At 37.6% G+C, this 16,211-nt stretch overlaps 1 protein-coding gene across 6 annotated transcripts in view; it reads right to left on the bottom strand.

Moving 5' to 3' along the window:
- Positions 1–947: 947 nt before the first annotated feature.
- RALA (RAS like proto-oncogene A) overlaps positions 948–16,211 on the bottom strand; it is a 29,435-nt gene continuing 14,171 nt past the window's right edge. For 2 of the 6 annotated variants that reach the window (XM_074575583.1, XM_074575587.1), the window contains 5 exons: positions 12,968–13,103; positions 10,425–10,579; positions 9,906–10,114; positions 5,673–5,847; positions 948–2,912 (listed from right to left, as the gene is read on the bottom strand). In XM_074575583.1, coding sequence (XP_074431684.1) covers positions 2,790–2,912; positions 5,673–5,847; positions 9,906–10,114; positions 10,425–10,538 — 621 coding nt within the window. In that variant the 5' untranslated portion in view covers positions 10,539–10,579; positions 12,968–13,103 and the 3' untranslated portion in view covers positions 948–2,789. Of the gene's footprint in view, positions 2,913–5,672; positions 5,848–9,905; positions 10,115–10,424; positions 10,580–12,967; positions 13,104–14,466; positions 15,275–16,211 lie in introns of all 6 variants that reach the window. The other 4 variants (XM_074575582.1, XM_074575588.1, XM_074575586.1 and 1 more) reach the window with 3 other exon arrangements.

Below are 16,211 nucleotides of genomic sequence, written 5' to 3'. Positions count from 1 at the left end.
CTCATCGGGAGGCTACAGAAACTACCAAATAGGTCACAGATTTCTTAGCCAACAATTTTAGAAAGTCGATTTGAGTTTTTAAAGCTACGAAGAAACTACAGGAAAAAAATGGAGTTAGCATCAGAATTCAATATTAATTTCATACATAACGGAAGGCTGAACTTTATAGCTTGTTACAAATTAAGGCGTCTCTCCCCGGTCTGCAGTTTCACAGCGCAATGCATCTCACAGAAGGCAGCAACAGTACTGCCAGCACGTCAGGCTAACTTGGAGGGAAAGACCACAGAAGGCTTTGATCCTGCCAACGTAAGAAAGTGTCTTCAACTTCTTGGAGGAGAAACTGGGTAGGAAAAGTGCTGTCGGGCAGAGAAGCATCACTCTGAGCAGATAGATGTAGGAATTTCAGACGCAGAAGTAGGATAAACCAAACCCTCCTCTGTGACGCAAATTTATCACTCAATTTGGATGACTCTCTCAAGATGTACCTAAATCCTGTAACATGCAAGATACGTTCCTTGCAGGTTGCGGAATCACTCTTATGTTCTCCTTGAGCGTGCTAATAGAAAATTACTTAGAATGCATTTTTTTTAATTTCGTTATTATTAAAAACTTACATAGGTTGTTTGTTTTGTAAATCTCACTTTCCATTCTTATGAAAAAATACTTCTGGAACAAGCTTACCTCAGATTGTTTGACTATTTTCTGACATTCTTTGTTATAACAAGTGGAGATAAATTAGCTCTGGATAAAAGGTAGCACATGCACAGTCTCAGCTTTTACAAAGTGGCTTTTTATCAACTAGTTAGGCTTAATCTACAATTTAGTTCACACACACACCCCAAAAACACGCTTCCGGAATACTTAGGTTTGTTTAACTGCTTGGCAACTGGCATCAGCTACAGCGAAGTTTATCAGTAATATAGTTATCAATTAACACTGCACAAGTATTTAAAAAAATGGAAGTTTATTCATCTTTCAATGGCTCAAATAGCAAATAAAAGGACAGGATAAGGCATCAGCCAAGACAAGTTTCATGTGTCCAGTGGCTTCATAACACCTCAGTTCCCAGTATACAGGTTCCAAAGCAAAGTCACAATGTTAGTGGTTAGACTCCCTGGCTAAATAGACCCAAATGAGTACACAGTAAGATGAGGACCGGCTTATTTGCCGTAGTTACATGAGTAACTTTAGTTCTGCACTTGGCAGACTACTAATGCACATACAAAATTCCTATTGATAAATATTTAACATGACAAATATAACTGCTAAGACTTGAGTCCCTAAAATGTCCGTTAGCATGAAAGTTAAATATTTGTTACCTAGTTTGCTTGAGCACATTTTAAACTGTCAGTTATAGGCTTACACATGTATAAAAAGTATAAGTTTGTGGAATTGATCTAGCCTGTCTTACCCCAGAGGAGTCCAAAACCCTCAAACATTCTGGTAAGTTGTTAGTTAAGATGCAGCATACTAACCATGTGCTAGTATCCTTGCTGTTCTGAAGCAACTGAGGCAGTATGTTTTGTTTGGGGATTTTGGATGCACATGGTAAATGTTTCTGTATCGTAAAGCATGTTTGATTGTTTGATATCAACATTAACTAGAAAAAGTAGCTACAATGTTCCCCGTTTGAAAATCAACATAAACTAGACTAAACAGTACAAAACCTGCAAAGAGCTTCAGCATAACACACCATGTTCCTGTAGCTGAGTATTAGGAACACAAAAGAAATTAACCGATGACACCAGAATTTCCAGGACAACATCTTAACTCAAAACACATTAGCACTACTGAATCAGCTCCACGCCACCCAACTCCAGGGAGTTAAAACCCAAGGAACACCTAGACAAAAATCTACTCGCAAAAGGGAAGTTTCAAGGTATCAGCACGTTAAGTTTTAAACAACCATTCCAGGCTTAGATGTGCCATAGGCTTATGATTTCAGTCTTTTATGTATTCTGACCTTTTTGTTTTAAGATACCGTGTTGTTTACCAAGTTACGGATGACAGAATATGCTCTTGTATTATTCACAATACCAGAGTATGGCACACATTTAAAGGACAGACACTGCTAGCAGACAGCTAGTTAGCAAAATCATTCACGTAACTGCACTCCCCAGAGAGGGCAGTCTCGCACTGATGCGCAGGGACGGTCTCCATGCAACAAAGTTGAAAATACACCCTTGATTAAGCAACCTGTTATGTTTAGTTTTTAAAATTAAGGCATATTCAAATGTTTCAATGTAAAAGATTACATCTCTCTTCCAGGTTAATCAGGTAATGCAGAACCACATATAATTTTCCCCAACATATCTGTTCGCATATACATTATTTTCTAATTCGCATAACTCTATGGCAAAACAACTGCATACCGCTTTGTCAGATATCGTGTTCACAATTGTAATTTTCAAGGCAACAAAAGACAAGATGAATTGACAATTACCAGTGATAAAAAAAAAAGTATGCTTTACAAGAACCCAAAGTAATACTTCCCAACTCTGTTCACTATTAAAGAAAAGACTGCCCATGAAACACTACATTCAGAAGAAATGTGAGAAGGTAGGCAATTATGAAATGGACTGAACTTTGCTTCTCTTGAAGCCACATCATTTTTTTTCTTTTTTTCAGTGAACTTGACTTTCAGTGCAGCTCCAATTCATGCTTTTAGTGATACATTACTATTTCCAACATGTTAGAGTAATTTCAGTCACTTGAGCCTTCAATGGCATGCTTATAAATTATGGTTTTTATTAGTATGGTCAGGGTAGGAAAGGTATTCAGGGTGTTGATTATAAAATGCAACATCTTTCTCTGATCCTCTTAGCTAGGCTTTTTCTTTTCTTCTTCCCATTCTTTTCTTTGCTGTCTTCCATTTTTCTGGCTCTAATTTCTCTCATTAAATCAAAAAACACCTGAAAAAATAAAGATGTAATGATGTAAATGCAAAAACAGTCACCGACATACAGGTTAATTTAAGTTTTCACTGACATCCATTTCAGTTGGTTAGAATAAAGTCAATTACATGCAACTAGTTTAAGCAAAGAAATAATAATCAAACAAATCTTTCACTGATTTTGAAGGCCAAGTTGATATGATGCAATCCCGCATCTTTCATGTTACCATATGTTCCCCTGTTTTCTGATATTTGCTTATGAAACCTGTCAGACAATTTTCCACAAGGATTAAAACAAGAGTCATCACTGGCTAAGATTTTTTAAGTATATTGTCTACATCTTACTGAGGAGACTAAAGGAAATCAATTTACATTTCGAGTATTTTCAGTGATGGGCTGTAAAGCCTGAAAAAGTGCAACGCCCAATTCTAGAAACATATTAATGGAGCAGTTGCATACACTGAACACTTCATGGTTAGTATGTCCCATGATGCAAGTCTAAACACAAAGTGATGGGGGAAGACAGGGAGGAAATCAGCATTTCCTTTAAAGCAAAGTTATTAATCATACAACTACATAACTACAGTTTTTTAGATCGGGTATTTCAACTGCCATATTGCAATCTCAAAGTACATATGAACTTAATTTTCATCACATGATTTAGTAGGAAACAAAAGTGACTTGTTTAAGAGAGATCCTACTGTCACTTAAGGCTTTATGAATGGACTCCATAAAGTTACTTTATTCATTTGAAAAGCAGATCTTGACTGGCAGGAAGCTACAGCAAATAATCATCCAATCTGTACAATTTCATTGTAGCAAATCGGTTGAGCATTTCCAATACTTTTCTCTCAGGAGATGTTCTCTAGATCTGCGTCAGGGGACTTGATTCATTTCTGTGAAACATGGACAGTACAAAGGCTGAAAAGCTCCTCTCCAGAGCTCAGTAGGTTTTTGTTTGCAAAGACACTAACCTCATTGACTGCAGCAAAAACATCAACCTTCATTACATGGGATTAGAGGAAAATCAATGTAACTGAACATTTCAATCAAGCAATAAGATTGCCTTTAAATTTCTAAACGTGCACTAAGTTACTTGGCTTGTACTTAAATCTGTGCAAATGGTTATGATGCAACTGTCAACTTGCTTAAGCACTGATACGGCACTACAGTACTGATACGGTACTACAGTATTTAGCTGCCTGGGGTATGTAACCTTCTGAGAAGATGCTTAGTGGGTCACCTTTACTGAAGTGAGCAGAAGCCATTTGTATTTTCCCCAACTGAGCAAGCCCACAATTTTGGAACTAAGAGAAGCCAAACTTCTTATAGAATAGTAAATTAAATTCACGTAACAAACCTCATAACTTCAGATGTTCTAACTAAGAATACCTGGTATTTACTAGTGCCAGTAAAGCCTCATTTCTGGACTATCAAACCTTAATTCTATGTGATACTTGCTAATCTGGATCCATAAAACCACCAGCTCCAAAAAGAAACTTGGAGCTCTGCAGTAGCCTACAATGGGCGAGCAAAAGCTCCTGATTAGAGAGCTATTAAAAAAAAAATATATACATATATATACACACACACAAACACTTGCCCTCCCCCCCCCCCCCCGCTGTTTAAGGATGGTGAAGTAGATTCTGAAGAGCTGGAAGCATGACTAACAGATAGATGTTAACTGCAATCATGCACCAAAACTAAAAGATGTGATAGTTTTTATAACAAAAAAAACAAACCAAAAACCAAAACAAAGCCGTATTCAACAATGAGACTGAGTTCTGCTGCATTTAATTGACTTAATTTTCTCTACAGAACAGCATAAAGTTCTTACTGTAGTACTGAACAATCAATTTCTTCGGGAAGAGAACTGACAGAAGACAACAGTCAAGTTAAAGTTATTGCAAAACAGAACTCACATTAGAGCTGTCATGCTGCAATTCACAGCTGATATGTAAGGATTTATATTAGAGAATTTTTCAATGTGTGATCAACTCTGTCAATAGCTCTGAAAGGAAGAGCTGCCAAGTTAAACTAAACTACTTAATTCTTTTTCCACAAATCTGCTACTCTTGCAGTCTACACAGCTGAGAGTTATTCTGAATTATGCATTCCAAGAAGTCCTGTCTTTTAAAGTTATACCTGAAATACTTAGAACTATTCAATAGTTCTAAGAACTAATCAATAATTTACCTTATTGGAGACAAAGATTCTGCCTCTTGTCCAATGACCTTCTGAACCAGGTTTTCTCCCTGAAAACTCATGAAGCACTTCTAGGCTGTTCAAAGCTTAAAAGAGTTCAACCGTTCCCCATCAAAGCAACATACAACCAGGCGTCTGGTTAGATGAGGATAGAGAGGGCTCCAATCCCTCCTTTACCTACTTTTGTAGGCTGTTTTATTCTGGCTGAGGATCAAACAGCATTCCTCACCATTTGGAAGCAGATTGTCTTCTAGTTATAGAAAATGCAATAAGATGTCTAGGCCAAAATAGCTGCCTCAAGAAATTTTTAATTAAATATGGTCTTGTATAATGTCTTGTATAACGACTCCTTACGGTTTAGGATGGGATAAACTTATTATGCTTAACATTTTCACTGTTCTACATGAAGTCACCCAGTCATGCACTTCTTGTAAGCTAAGGGAGAAAAGTATTTGATTCAAATTTCACAAAAATAATTGCTAAAATAAAGAACATACAGAGTATGACCCACAGAAAAGGGGTATAAACTAAAAACTGATGGAAAGATTCTTTGATTAAAGAGGCCAGTTATTACCTTGTCAACATTAGCTCGTGTCTTTGCAGAAGTTTCCACATAGTTAACGTTCCACTGATCAGCTCTGTTTTTTGCTTCCTCCACAGAAACTTGTCTTTTATCTTCCAAATCTGATTTGTTACCAACTAGCAAAAAAGGAACATTCTCATCTTCTTTTACTCTTAAGATCTGCTCCCTGGACAAAAAAAAAAAAGAAAATTAAGCTTTGCACAGAGTACTATTCTTAGAACAAAAAAAGAACTCAGACTAAATACTCTTCCATCTTACCATGAAAACCCACTTATTCCTTTTATTAAGCTTATGTAACAGTAAAATCTTAAACCTCATTATGACATTATAGAGAATGAAGACAAAGGCAGACAACTAGTCCTCCAGGAAGGAAGGAGGTGAGTCATTAATAAACTAAAAGAGTAGAACAGGACTGGTTTAGGGGGGAATTTATATTAATAAGTCATTGCTTTTACTAAAGGTGTTATTTGAAAGTATTTACTATTGTCCTTATATTACTATTTGTGATTGCCATTTTAAGCTACCCAAACTTCAATTTTACACTTAATTTTTTTCCTAATAAAATGCTATTTTTAAAGCTGATAAAATGGTCTACAGCATACCAAGAGCAAAATTTCTTCCTTTCAGAAATCTTTCTGAAGTCAATTATATTCAGTCTCTGCAGAGATCCTCATTCAGTTATAAGCCAGCATTCACATATAAGTTGTACATGCATCAGATTTTTAAAGACAGATCCTTATATTGTTTGAACTACTAGGATGAAGGGTTTAAAGTTGTAAATAAAACTCAGTGCTACAAATGGTTTTGTATGTAAGTCCTCAATGCTAAAAAAAAAAATAATGAAGAATTTCTTCTAATTAGAAATGCATTAGAAGTACCAGGAAGAACAGTCTTCCCAGAAGAGGGATATTCTCTATTTCGGCTCAGAAAGGAGTATAAAGTTAGTAGTGAAATGTAGCCCTTTATCATGGAGCAATTTCTGAAAGGTCAACAAAAAGCATAGAGAAACAAACTCCATTTGCTGGCTGAGGTGAAACCTATTGCCAGATTTAAAGCTGAATGAAGAGACACTGGAGAGAATTAATTAATTGATATTCTGAAGGGCCCTTATTTGGTGTACGACAGGATCCTCCTGCTGTTATAAAAAGCTCTGGATAGTATGCAGTCTTGTTGAAGAAGTCTACTTGACAGGCTGAGAGAGTTGGGGTTGTTCAGCCTGGAGAAGAGGAGGCTCCAGGGAGACCTTATAGCAGCCTTCCAGTACCTGAAGGGGCCCTATAAGAAAGCTGAGGAGGGGCTGTTTGCAAGGGCATGTAGCAATAGGACGAGGGGCAATGGTTTTAAACTAGAGCAGGGTAGGTTTAGATGAGACATTAGGAAGAAGTTCTTTACAATGAGGGTGGTGAGACACTGGAACAGGTTGCCCAGAGAGGTGGTGGAGGCCCCATCCCTGGAGACATTCAAGGCCAGGCTGGATGAGGCTCTGAGCAACCTGATCTCGTTAAAGATGTCCCTGCTTACTGCGGGGGGGTTGGACTGGATGACCTGTAAAGGTCCCTTCCAACCTAACAGAATCTGTGATTCTATGATTCTACTTACAGGGCTTAAACTGCAGTTAGCCCATAATTTTTTTTTAAACCAACAAATATGTATTTGAGGCAGCTTGTAACACCACATTCATCTCTGAGGTGTAATTAAAGCAACATTCCTCCTGTCCCCCACAAATATCAGTGCAAATGTTTTAACGGGGTCTGCAGCTACCCAAAATTAGTTTGAATAGTCAGTGGATTAGGAAGGGTGGCCAGAAGACGACTCAGTGCATCACTGCAGTACCTGTGCAAATAAGACTTCCCTTAAAAACTAGTAGCTTGCAACACCTATTGTTCAGGCAATGCCGAACAATTTCACTGTATTAAGAGTTAATCTAACAATAACCCAGATTACAATATTCTCCTTTGAGCCCTCTCTGAAGACTGATATCTCCTAAACAAGAAATATCTAATTAATGCTATGCCAGCTTGAAATCTAGAACTCAAAAAAAACCCAAAACATTACAGCCCGACTAATTCTACTCAAAGCAAGATCACATTTTATCAATCTGTCCTTCAAATATTTAGAAGTTTAGTAATTGCAGATCTGCTTTCTATTGAAAAAAAATATTACTTGGAGCAATGGCATTTCAGAGCACACCAGGAACCTCATTGAAGATACTGAATAGCAGTAAACAGTAATTGTTGGAGTTCTGCCATTCCAGCAGAGCAAAATTCCATGGAAACAATTAAACACCCAAATTCTTCTCAACATCCAAATTCTTCTTGACGCTTTCTTTCATATCTGTCTTTTAAGTAGTATTCCCTCAGCCTGCTCAACAATGCCAAAGGTATTTTAACTGTACCTTCAAGATACAGGTTACTTTTAAACAGAGCAGAAAGAATGTAATTATTCTGAGTTACATGTAACATTTAAGCTTCTACAGTTTCAAGAGCAACTTGAAAGGCACTTTCAGATTCGGACTGGGGAGAGTTCTAATCTCTTCACAGAAGGGATTTTTTTCTTTCATTTTTTGCTGTTTCAGCATGCATATTGTCAACTCTCACGTTCGCTGGAAAAGTAGGACTTTCTCTAGAGCCACAGAAGATCATGTACTCTGAAGCATTAACAGGATTTTAAACAGATTTGAATATGTCATTTTGCACCCTAGAAGAGCTCAACCACACTAAATATTCCTCCACGATTGACAATACTTAGCATTAACTTGCAAACCACTCAAGGCCTGCCCCTCCCTCCCTCTCAAAATATATGAACACACACACACATACAGAGACACAAATGAAAAACTACCAGATGAGAAAACACTGCCTCCCCTCTACATACCTTTTTCTCCTCCCTTAGAGATGATATTAAATGTGCTCTGATACTTAGTGCTAATTAAGTTGAACTGTGACAGCATCTATGAGAAGCCTTATTTCAGTGGGATGCAGACATTTTCATTTTATATTTGTTTCCTTACTTTTATCTCAAAGGTGATCCCCTCTCCTATTTCGCTATACTTTGAACTGGTAAAAAAAATAAAATCTGGTCTCTTTTGTCCTTCTTTTAATATAGTAATGAGTGATTTAAATAGGGTTTGTCTCTCAGCCAAAATTAAACACCTGTAATATACTGCTGCCTGTTTAATAGTCTCTTACCATTATAAGAGTTTTAACACGCTGCATGCCTGACAAGCATCTTAAAAAAATCATATCCCATTAAATCTGTATTAAATCAGAAAGATCCAGTTCCAAATTTTGTTTTTACTGTGTTGCTCCATATTAAGTAAACTGACTTTGACGGGAAGGGTGAATGCCACACAGAACTCTATGCAGAACTCTGGTCTTGTAAATTCAAAAATTTACTTAAGTATCTTATACAGAGGAAAATTCCATCCAAGCAAAACTGAAGGGACAGTTTTACATCAGGCCATGCATTTTGTGTAAAAGCTACTACAGAATATTCCAAGATACTTCTCATCGCTGCTGTTCATAAAATCATCTTTAAGAGGTTGAAAAATTTCTGGGTTTGATACTATGCATTTCACTCTCCCAAAACACAATGCGCATACTTCACATCACCTAAGATTCCGCAGACAGACATCACCAGATGTGATTCATCTGTGCAGCTTTCAACTGGAATCTGGTCATGTCATTTTTATAACTATGAAGTATTCTAGCATAAAACAGCTGGACATGCTACAGCTGCCCTTTTACTCCAGGTGGTGCTTCACAGGTTAAAAGAAATACAACATAATCCTCTATATGAAGCAAGAACTAAAGAGAGACAGCTCTGGGGAGTATGCGGTATTGTACATACATTACATGCAACTATACAGTCTATAAGCAATTTTTCTCAGATTCATTACTTTGTATACAGTATGCCTACTCACAAATCCAGCTTCTTAGCACACGCACCAAGCCACACTGACTTAGCAAAGGGCAGAAGCCTTCCGAACGCTGCTATGTATCTGCTCTGTGGCAATAGCCTTTTTGGTATTCAAAAACACAGCAGCGAAGATATCTGAAGTGGTACAGATAGCAAAGGCATGGCTAGGCATCTCTTCAAAACATTACGTGACTACAGTAAGAGCTGTCATCCAATCTGGACTATCATAAGGATATTACAAAACAAAAAAAGTCACTTGTAATTATCTGACTATAATTAGAATAATTATCTTGCCGTGTAACTTACCTGAAGTCTGCCGTTGCTGCAAAGGATTCCAGCTCTGTAATAGAGAAGACGCAAAGAAAGCCTTCTCCACTTCGAAAGTAGTTGTCTCTAATTGCAGCATAGTCCTCCTGCCCTGCTGTGTCCAATATATCAATTTGGACTTCTTCCCCATCCAGAACCACCTTTTTCCTGTAGCTGTCTGCTTTGGTGGGCTCATAATCTTCAACAAACTAGAAAAAAAAAGGTATAAAATCATGGTATAAAAATCATGCCTGTACAAGACAAATGCTGCTATTTGCATATAAGGATATAACAAACATCTTATATGGTTACAGTAACTAATAAGTAGGCATATGTATTTAGGCTAATTGCTTAGAAGTCTGAAAACCACCAAATTTACCAAAAAATATTTTTGTTTAATTTCATCTCTTTTATATCATATACATTTAGATCCTTTCAGAAAATAACTGTACCACTAAATGCTTAAATAACACAATGCAGCAGACAACTCCTGAGAAAATTGTTTATGCAGATTCTTACCTCATCATACATAAACTGTAGTGTTAAAGCAGATTTTCCTACGCCACCACTTCCCACCATGATGACTTTGTGTAAAGCCAATGAATTCTGTCCTTTAGGCTTATTTGCTGCCATCTTTGGATTGCAGAAAATTCACAGGTAGAAAGTGAAAAAATCTAAAAGAAAAAGGTTGCTTCGTTAGTTTTCTTTTCCTTCTCCCACATGCACTGTTTAAAGTGGATTTCTTTTAAATCCCTGCATATCTAAGGACTTAATTTCCGTTCTGCTATCTTCAGTGAAAGGTATCTGCTTTTTCACTGGAAGCCATTCCGCAAATTATACCAAGCTCATCTTTGTAGCACAAGCAAAGAAAGCCCTCACCGTTTGGAAAGGGCACAAGCAAGTTCACAGCATCCAAGAACAATTAAGGGAAAAGATTTACATTTTGGTATGCAGTGTTTTCTTTTAGAGACACAGCATTTATCAAGAATTCTTGTTAGTTTACTAAGCAAGAATTGAAAGAGGAAGCCACGGTGAGTCAACACCACACAAGAAAACATGAGATATGACAGCTGCAGAGGAAAGAAAACAGACATTTGAAGGAATTTCCAGCTTAAATAGCAAGCACTAAGACACAGCAGCAGCAAGGATTAGCTAGTGCGTTTTTTCCAAGAAAAGCAAGCAAATGCATTACTTAAAACCTAAAAATACTCAGTTTCAGTAAGTCAATCAGGAACTGAAAGAATAATCTATTTTACACAGAGTGGAATGATTCAACTTGCCTTCCTAGACTACAAATGCAGTTATTTCGTCTATTTGGAATAGTTGTCTCAGTCCCACATCTGCTTGTTGAAACACAAATCTCTGCACCTCGCCAATTCTGTAACAGTTAATTCACTCAGTCTAATACGCATGTGCACATGTACCAAAAGTAACAATCCCATTAGCTTTTTTTTTTTAAAAATCACATTATAGTTTTAGCAGGTCTACAGCTACTATCTTCCCACACCTTCGTTTTATTCCCTACCTATCTCAACAGTAATATAACAGTATTTGCATTACACAAAGAATGTTTTGTCTGCTGGCACAGTTCTTAAGACATGGGAAAGTCACTGCACAGTGACAGAGCATACCCTCCTCCAGAGATGTAAGATCAAAACAAGCTCTGATGTCCAAAACCCACAACACCTACGTTACAGAAAATGTAAACACGAGAGACTTCTATAGTAGCAATTAAGAACCAAATGTAATTTAGATTCTGTTAGAAAGCTCAAAAAGAAGATATTCACATGGCAGCACAGTTTAGTCATATACAGAACTACCAGATAACAGTGTCGCAATGAGACACCGCTACCTCATTACTTTTACCCATCATCATATCCTTTGACCATCTCACACTAAAATTACATCTTCCTGCATAATGAATCCCCCTTGTGTGCAGCTTAAACAATCAGAATGTGAAGCATGACAATTTTCTTAAAACTTAAATCAAAATTCCTAGTTGAGGACACACACTAAGGTTTTGTTAGTAGCGAGGCAGTTAAGTGTAAAAGCATGCTGACTGAAGCTTCATTAGAGATTAAGCCAATCCTTCCTGGAATTAAAAAAAAATAAAAAGGTGTACTGGTTTTGGCTGGGATAGAGTTAATCCTCCTCAGAATAGCTCGTATAGTGATATGTTTTGGATTCATGATGAAAACAGTGATGATAACACGCAGATGTTTTAGCTATTACTGAACACAGTGGAGAGAAGTTTGCTAGGGATGTCATTGCTCAGGGGACTGGCTTGGGCATTGGTCTGCTAGTGGCAAGCAACTATTTTATTTCATTTTTCTAGCTTGTTTTTCTTTTATTTCTTTCCTTTTTTTTCCCCTTTATTAACTTATTAAATTGTCATTATCTCAACCCACGAGTTTTACCACTTTTACCCTTACTCTCCCCCATCACACTGTCAGGGGGGAAGCAAGCAAGGAGTTGTGTGGTGCTTAGCTGCCTACCAAGGTTGGCCCACAAGTTATGTGAAAAACTCTGTGGATCACAACAGTAACGGTATCCATTCTGCTGTCAAAGAATTCTGAAAATGTAATTGAAAATTAAGACACTTAGATAACCTTTCTGAGGAAAACAATTTAAGTGAAATGAGCACGAGTAATTATACACTTGTAGCAGAGAAATATAACTAACACTGTGTTACATGGTCTTTTAAAAAAGGAGATGGATGAGAACAAAACAATATCTCTGTTTTGGCTTTAAAAAGAACCATTGCTTTCTTTTTACTCAAGAGGGAGTACAAGAACATGGAAATAGCTCCAAGCTATGTGTACACTTTCAACCTACTACACTGTCTTTTGAACTACTCCATATTGTTTTGTCTTTGCACTTTTCTCTTAAAAGGAAAAACATGTCCTGAAAGTCAAGCTTACTTGGTTTTAGTATGCATTTTAGACAAGTAATACAAAGAAAATCCCTCTGAATTCCAATCATCAGCTGACAACAGCTCAGTTTTACAAGTTTAGATTACAATACATACTCTCAGAAGCATAAAAACTGATGCACTAGTATACCTGGATATGGCCTATAGTAGCCTTAGTAAGCAACAAGCCAGACTATTCTTCTATAAGCACTTCAATACTGGAACCAGTCCAAATGAATTCAGCAGGACTTCTGTCAGGTGACTTTGTGCAAAATCAATACTACAATCTGTGAAAAAATTCAAATACACAATAGTAATGTTTCACTGCAATATTTGTTGTAAATTAACCTACAGTCTTTAAGTAGATTGAGCAATGTGAAAATACATATTTTACTAGAAGCTGCAATTCAACAAGTAGTGTCCCAGCGTGACAAAGAGAAGCTGCCACTTTTTGTACTTTGTGCAACAGTTGACTCATACTTGAAAAGCCAAAACAACAATGTCCAACCAATAAGATCCTTATAAATAAGCAAGTTAGTGACAATGCTCCTTTTCACTGAAAATTTTTTAAGCAGAAAGATTTCATGGCAGCAAATAATTTTCAGAAGCCTTGATAATATCCTTTCGAAGAATCGGAAGGGATTGAGTCAAAGAAAGAAGCTCAAAAACCTGACCCAACCAGTCAAAGCAGTAACCTGAGTCATCAAGTCATCAATAACTGTCAGCAAACAACATTCCAGTAAGACACTCAAGACAGCAAAACTTAATGCTGCCACAGGCTTCAAATCTCAAAGATAATCTCATCATAAATACTCTGCCGCATTTTATAGTGGGAGGAGGCTCAGGGAGGTCGGTTTACTCTCAAGTTCTTCACAATCCAATAAAGATATAATGCTGGCAAAATTCAGGCCTGATGAATGGTAGACAACATGAAAAGAGAGAGAGAAATAAGTTACAAACAAAACAAGTATTGTGTAGATGACACTCAATCCAGAGAGACTGCTTCCGAGTAAGTGTTCCACTACAGAAGAGAAAGACCTTGAAAGTGAAAAGTTTTAAGCTACTGACACACACTTCTACCTGTTTCAGTCTGCTTTCAAAAGCAAAGAGGAACACAGATTCCAGTTTTAACAGTAAAGCACCTGAAATGAAGTTTCAGGCAAAGTAAGTTTTTCCATCCTTAATTTATGTAGCCTGACTTATTTTCATAAGTAGTATTAATTTGGGTCATATCTAGTTTCTGAGTTGTCCTACTTCATGATAAACCTGACAGAGACTGTGGCAAGAACCCTGTGGTATGAAGCTCAAAAAAGCATACTCGCACATTACATATACTGTTATTTATTTATTTTTAATCTTCATTGTGCAAAATTGTTTAGGGGTCATAAGATAAACGCAGGTTTACCCTGCAGTAGAATCTTATGTCACACTACAGCAGAGAGAGGTTCACACAGATCCAAGCAGGGTGTTGCCAATAGCTGTATTATCCATTTATACAGGCCAGCTTTTTACCACACCCATTGGTAATCCCCATCGCAGCAACACAGCTGATGACATATATGAAAGATTATTTTTAAATAGTTCTTTGTGTAGCCCAACAGGTTGGAAGGGAAGTGAAAGCTTAACTGGCTCAACAACATACTGCCATACCTTCACTCAGAGGGGCAAGAGCACTGTCCAACCACCATGTTATGGATAACTCTTCACCTCTGCTGCAGATAAACTCCTAGGAAACTGCCCTTTTCCGACATGCTTGAGCAGATAAGGGCACAAACAAATGAATCTCAGTGGCTGCTCCGACAAAGTAAGCAGTTCTCAAAGCTCCTACAGCTGCTCATTGCCCTCTTGCAGATAATCAGCCCCACAATTCTGTGCTCCATTTAAGGGCAAGCTTCCAGTTGGAGCTAGGATCGTTTTTGTAGAGCCAGGTTAGGGAGTGATTAGTTTAAATCAGAAAAGCTGCAGGAATAGCAATTATAATTTATGTTTGCATCAGCAATGGTATCTCGTCCAACAGTCTAGAAATCTGGTCAATGGAAAGAAGAGTATGTAGCTAAACAACTTTTAAGACCATCCTACACGATTAAGATCATGTAGCAACAGGAACTTGTAGCTGGAGTTGTAAAACTGGTGCCTGTCTTCAGTGACTGGCTTCTACCTGTATCAATACTAATTTCTCCAGAGTTTCACACTTTACATAACATTGTATTTCTTGCACAGAGGACCTTCTATCTCTTGTCCCCAGTGGATTCAAACACAACATTCAGCTCCATCCAGCAGAGGAGCGAGCTGCGGAGTGTTCCTCTAATGGGACTTGGACAAGGTAAGCTTCATGTTAACTTCTGCATAAAGTCTTGGAGCATAGAGTGGTTATCCAGATGCACAAGAGTAGGTAAGATGATCATGTGGCAGCAATAAAACAGGTTTTCACCTCCACGGACGGTATCTTTGCAAGTACCTGGTAGGGAGGAAGAAAGAAAAAAAAAAAAAAGAAGTAGGACTCTTTGGTCTCCCTACTTGCACTAGTCTTTTTTCTGGCCTCACATCCACTTCTTCAACCCAGTAAATTGAGACCTAAAAACATGCTTTCAAGTGAGAAAAAACTTTATCCTTTTTATCCCCTCACTCAAATTCCTTATCTGATCAAATTCAGAAGACTTCTCTTAAATTGTCCTATTTCTCATATGACTTTTTCTTGCAGAATAACTTGCTCCAAAACAATTACTCAAAGCATGCTTTCTTACACCTGTGCCACTTGTGCTCTACATCCCTCCTCAACACAGTAATCCCAACATTCATACACTGAAAGGGAGCAAAAAAGTGGCCACCAGAATAGTTGTGCAGCAGCCCAAACAAGGCGACAGACATCCAGTTCAGATTGTTTCCTTTCCCTCACACAGAGCACTGGTACAGGTTTCCCGCTCTTTAGCCAGCAGCATATATTCAGGAAACTTAAGGGACCAATCATATCCAAGACACCTAAACATCTGTCAAAATATACCCAAAACTGACCAATAGGCCAAAAATTAAGAACAGAACACATGATCAGAGTCATTTTCTTAGAGAATGCAACTAGAAGAGGTCAAGAAGTTACTCTGTTCATTTTGATCCCCTGGAGCCTTGTAAATGCAATGTCAATGAGAGCAGACCAGGGAAGGAGAAGCATTACACCAAAGTCACATCATTACAGGCACAAATTCAGCTGGCATCTTCTGCTGTGCTATACATAAAGCTGAATGCAGGCTTTGTGAAAAAGCAGTTGTCCTTAACAGGAGGACTTTGATTTGCTGCAGGCATTTTGTTTGAAGGGGACTAGTTAAACATAGCTTTGTTTTTAGAGATAGTTGGTACAGTTAGTATAGTAGATCCTAGTTAATAAGTAGAGATAGTGGTGC

Source organism: Larus michahellis, chromosome 2, assembly GCF_964199755.1.
Source record: "Larus michahellis chromosome 2, bLarMic1.1, whole genome shotgun sequence".
NCBI lineage: Eukaryota > Metazoa > Chordata > Aves > Charadriiformes > Laridae > Larus > Larus michahellis.
This window is presented reverse-complemented; position numbering and strand designations above follow the sequence as displayed.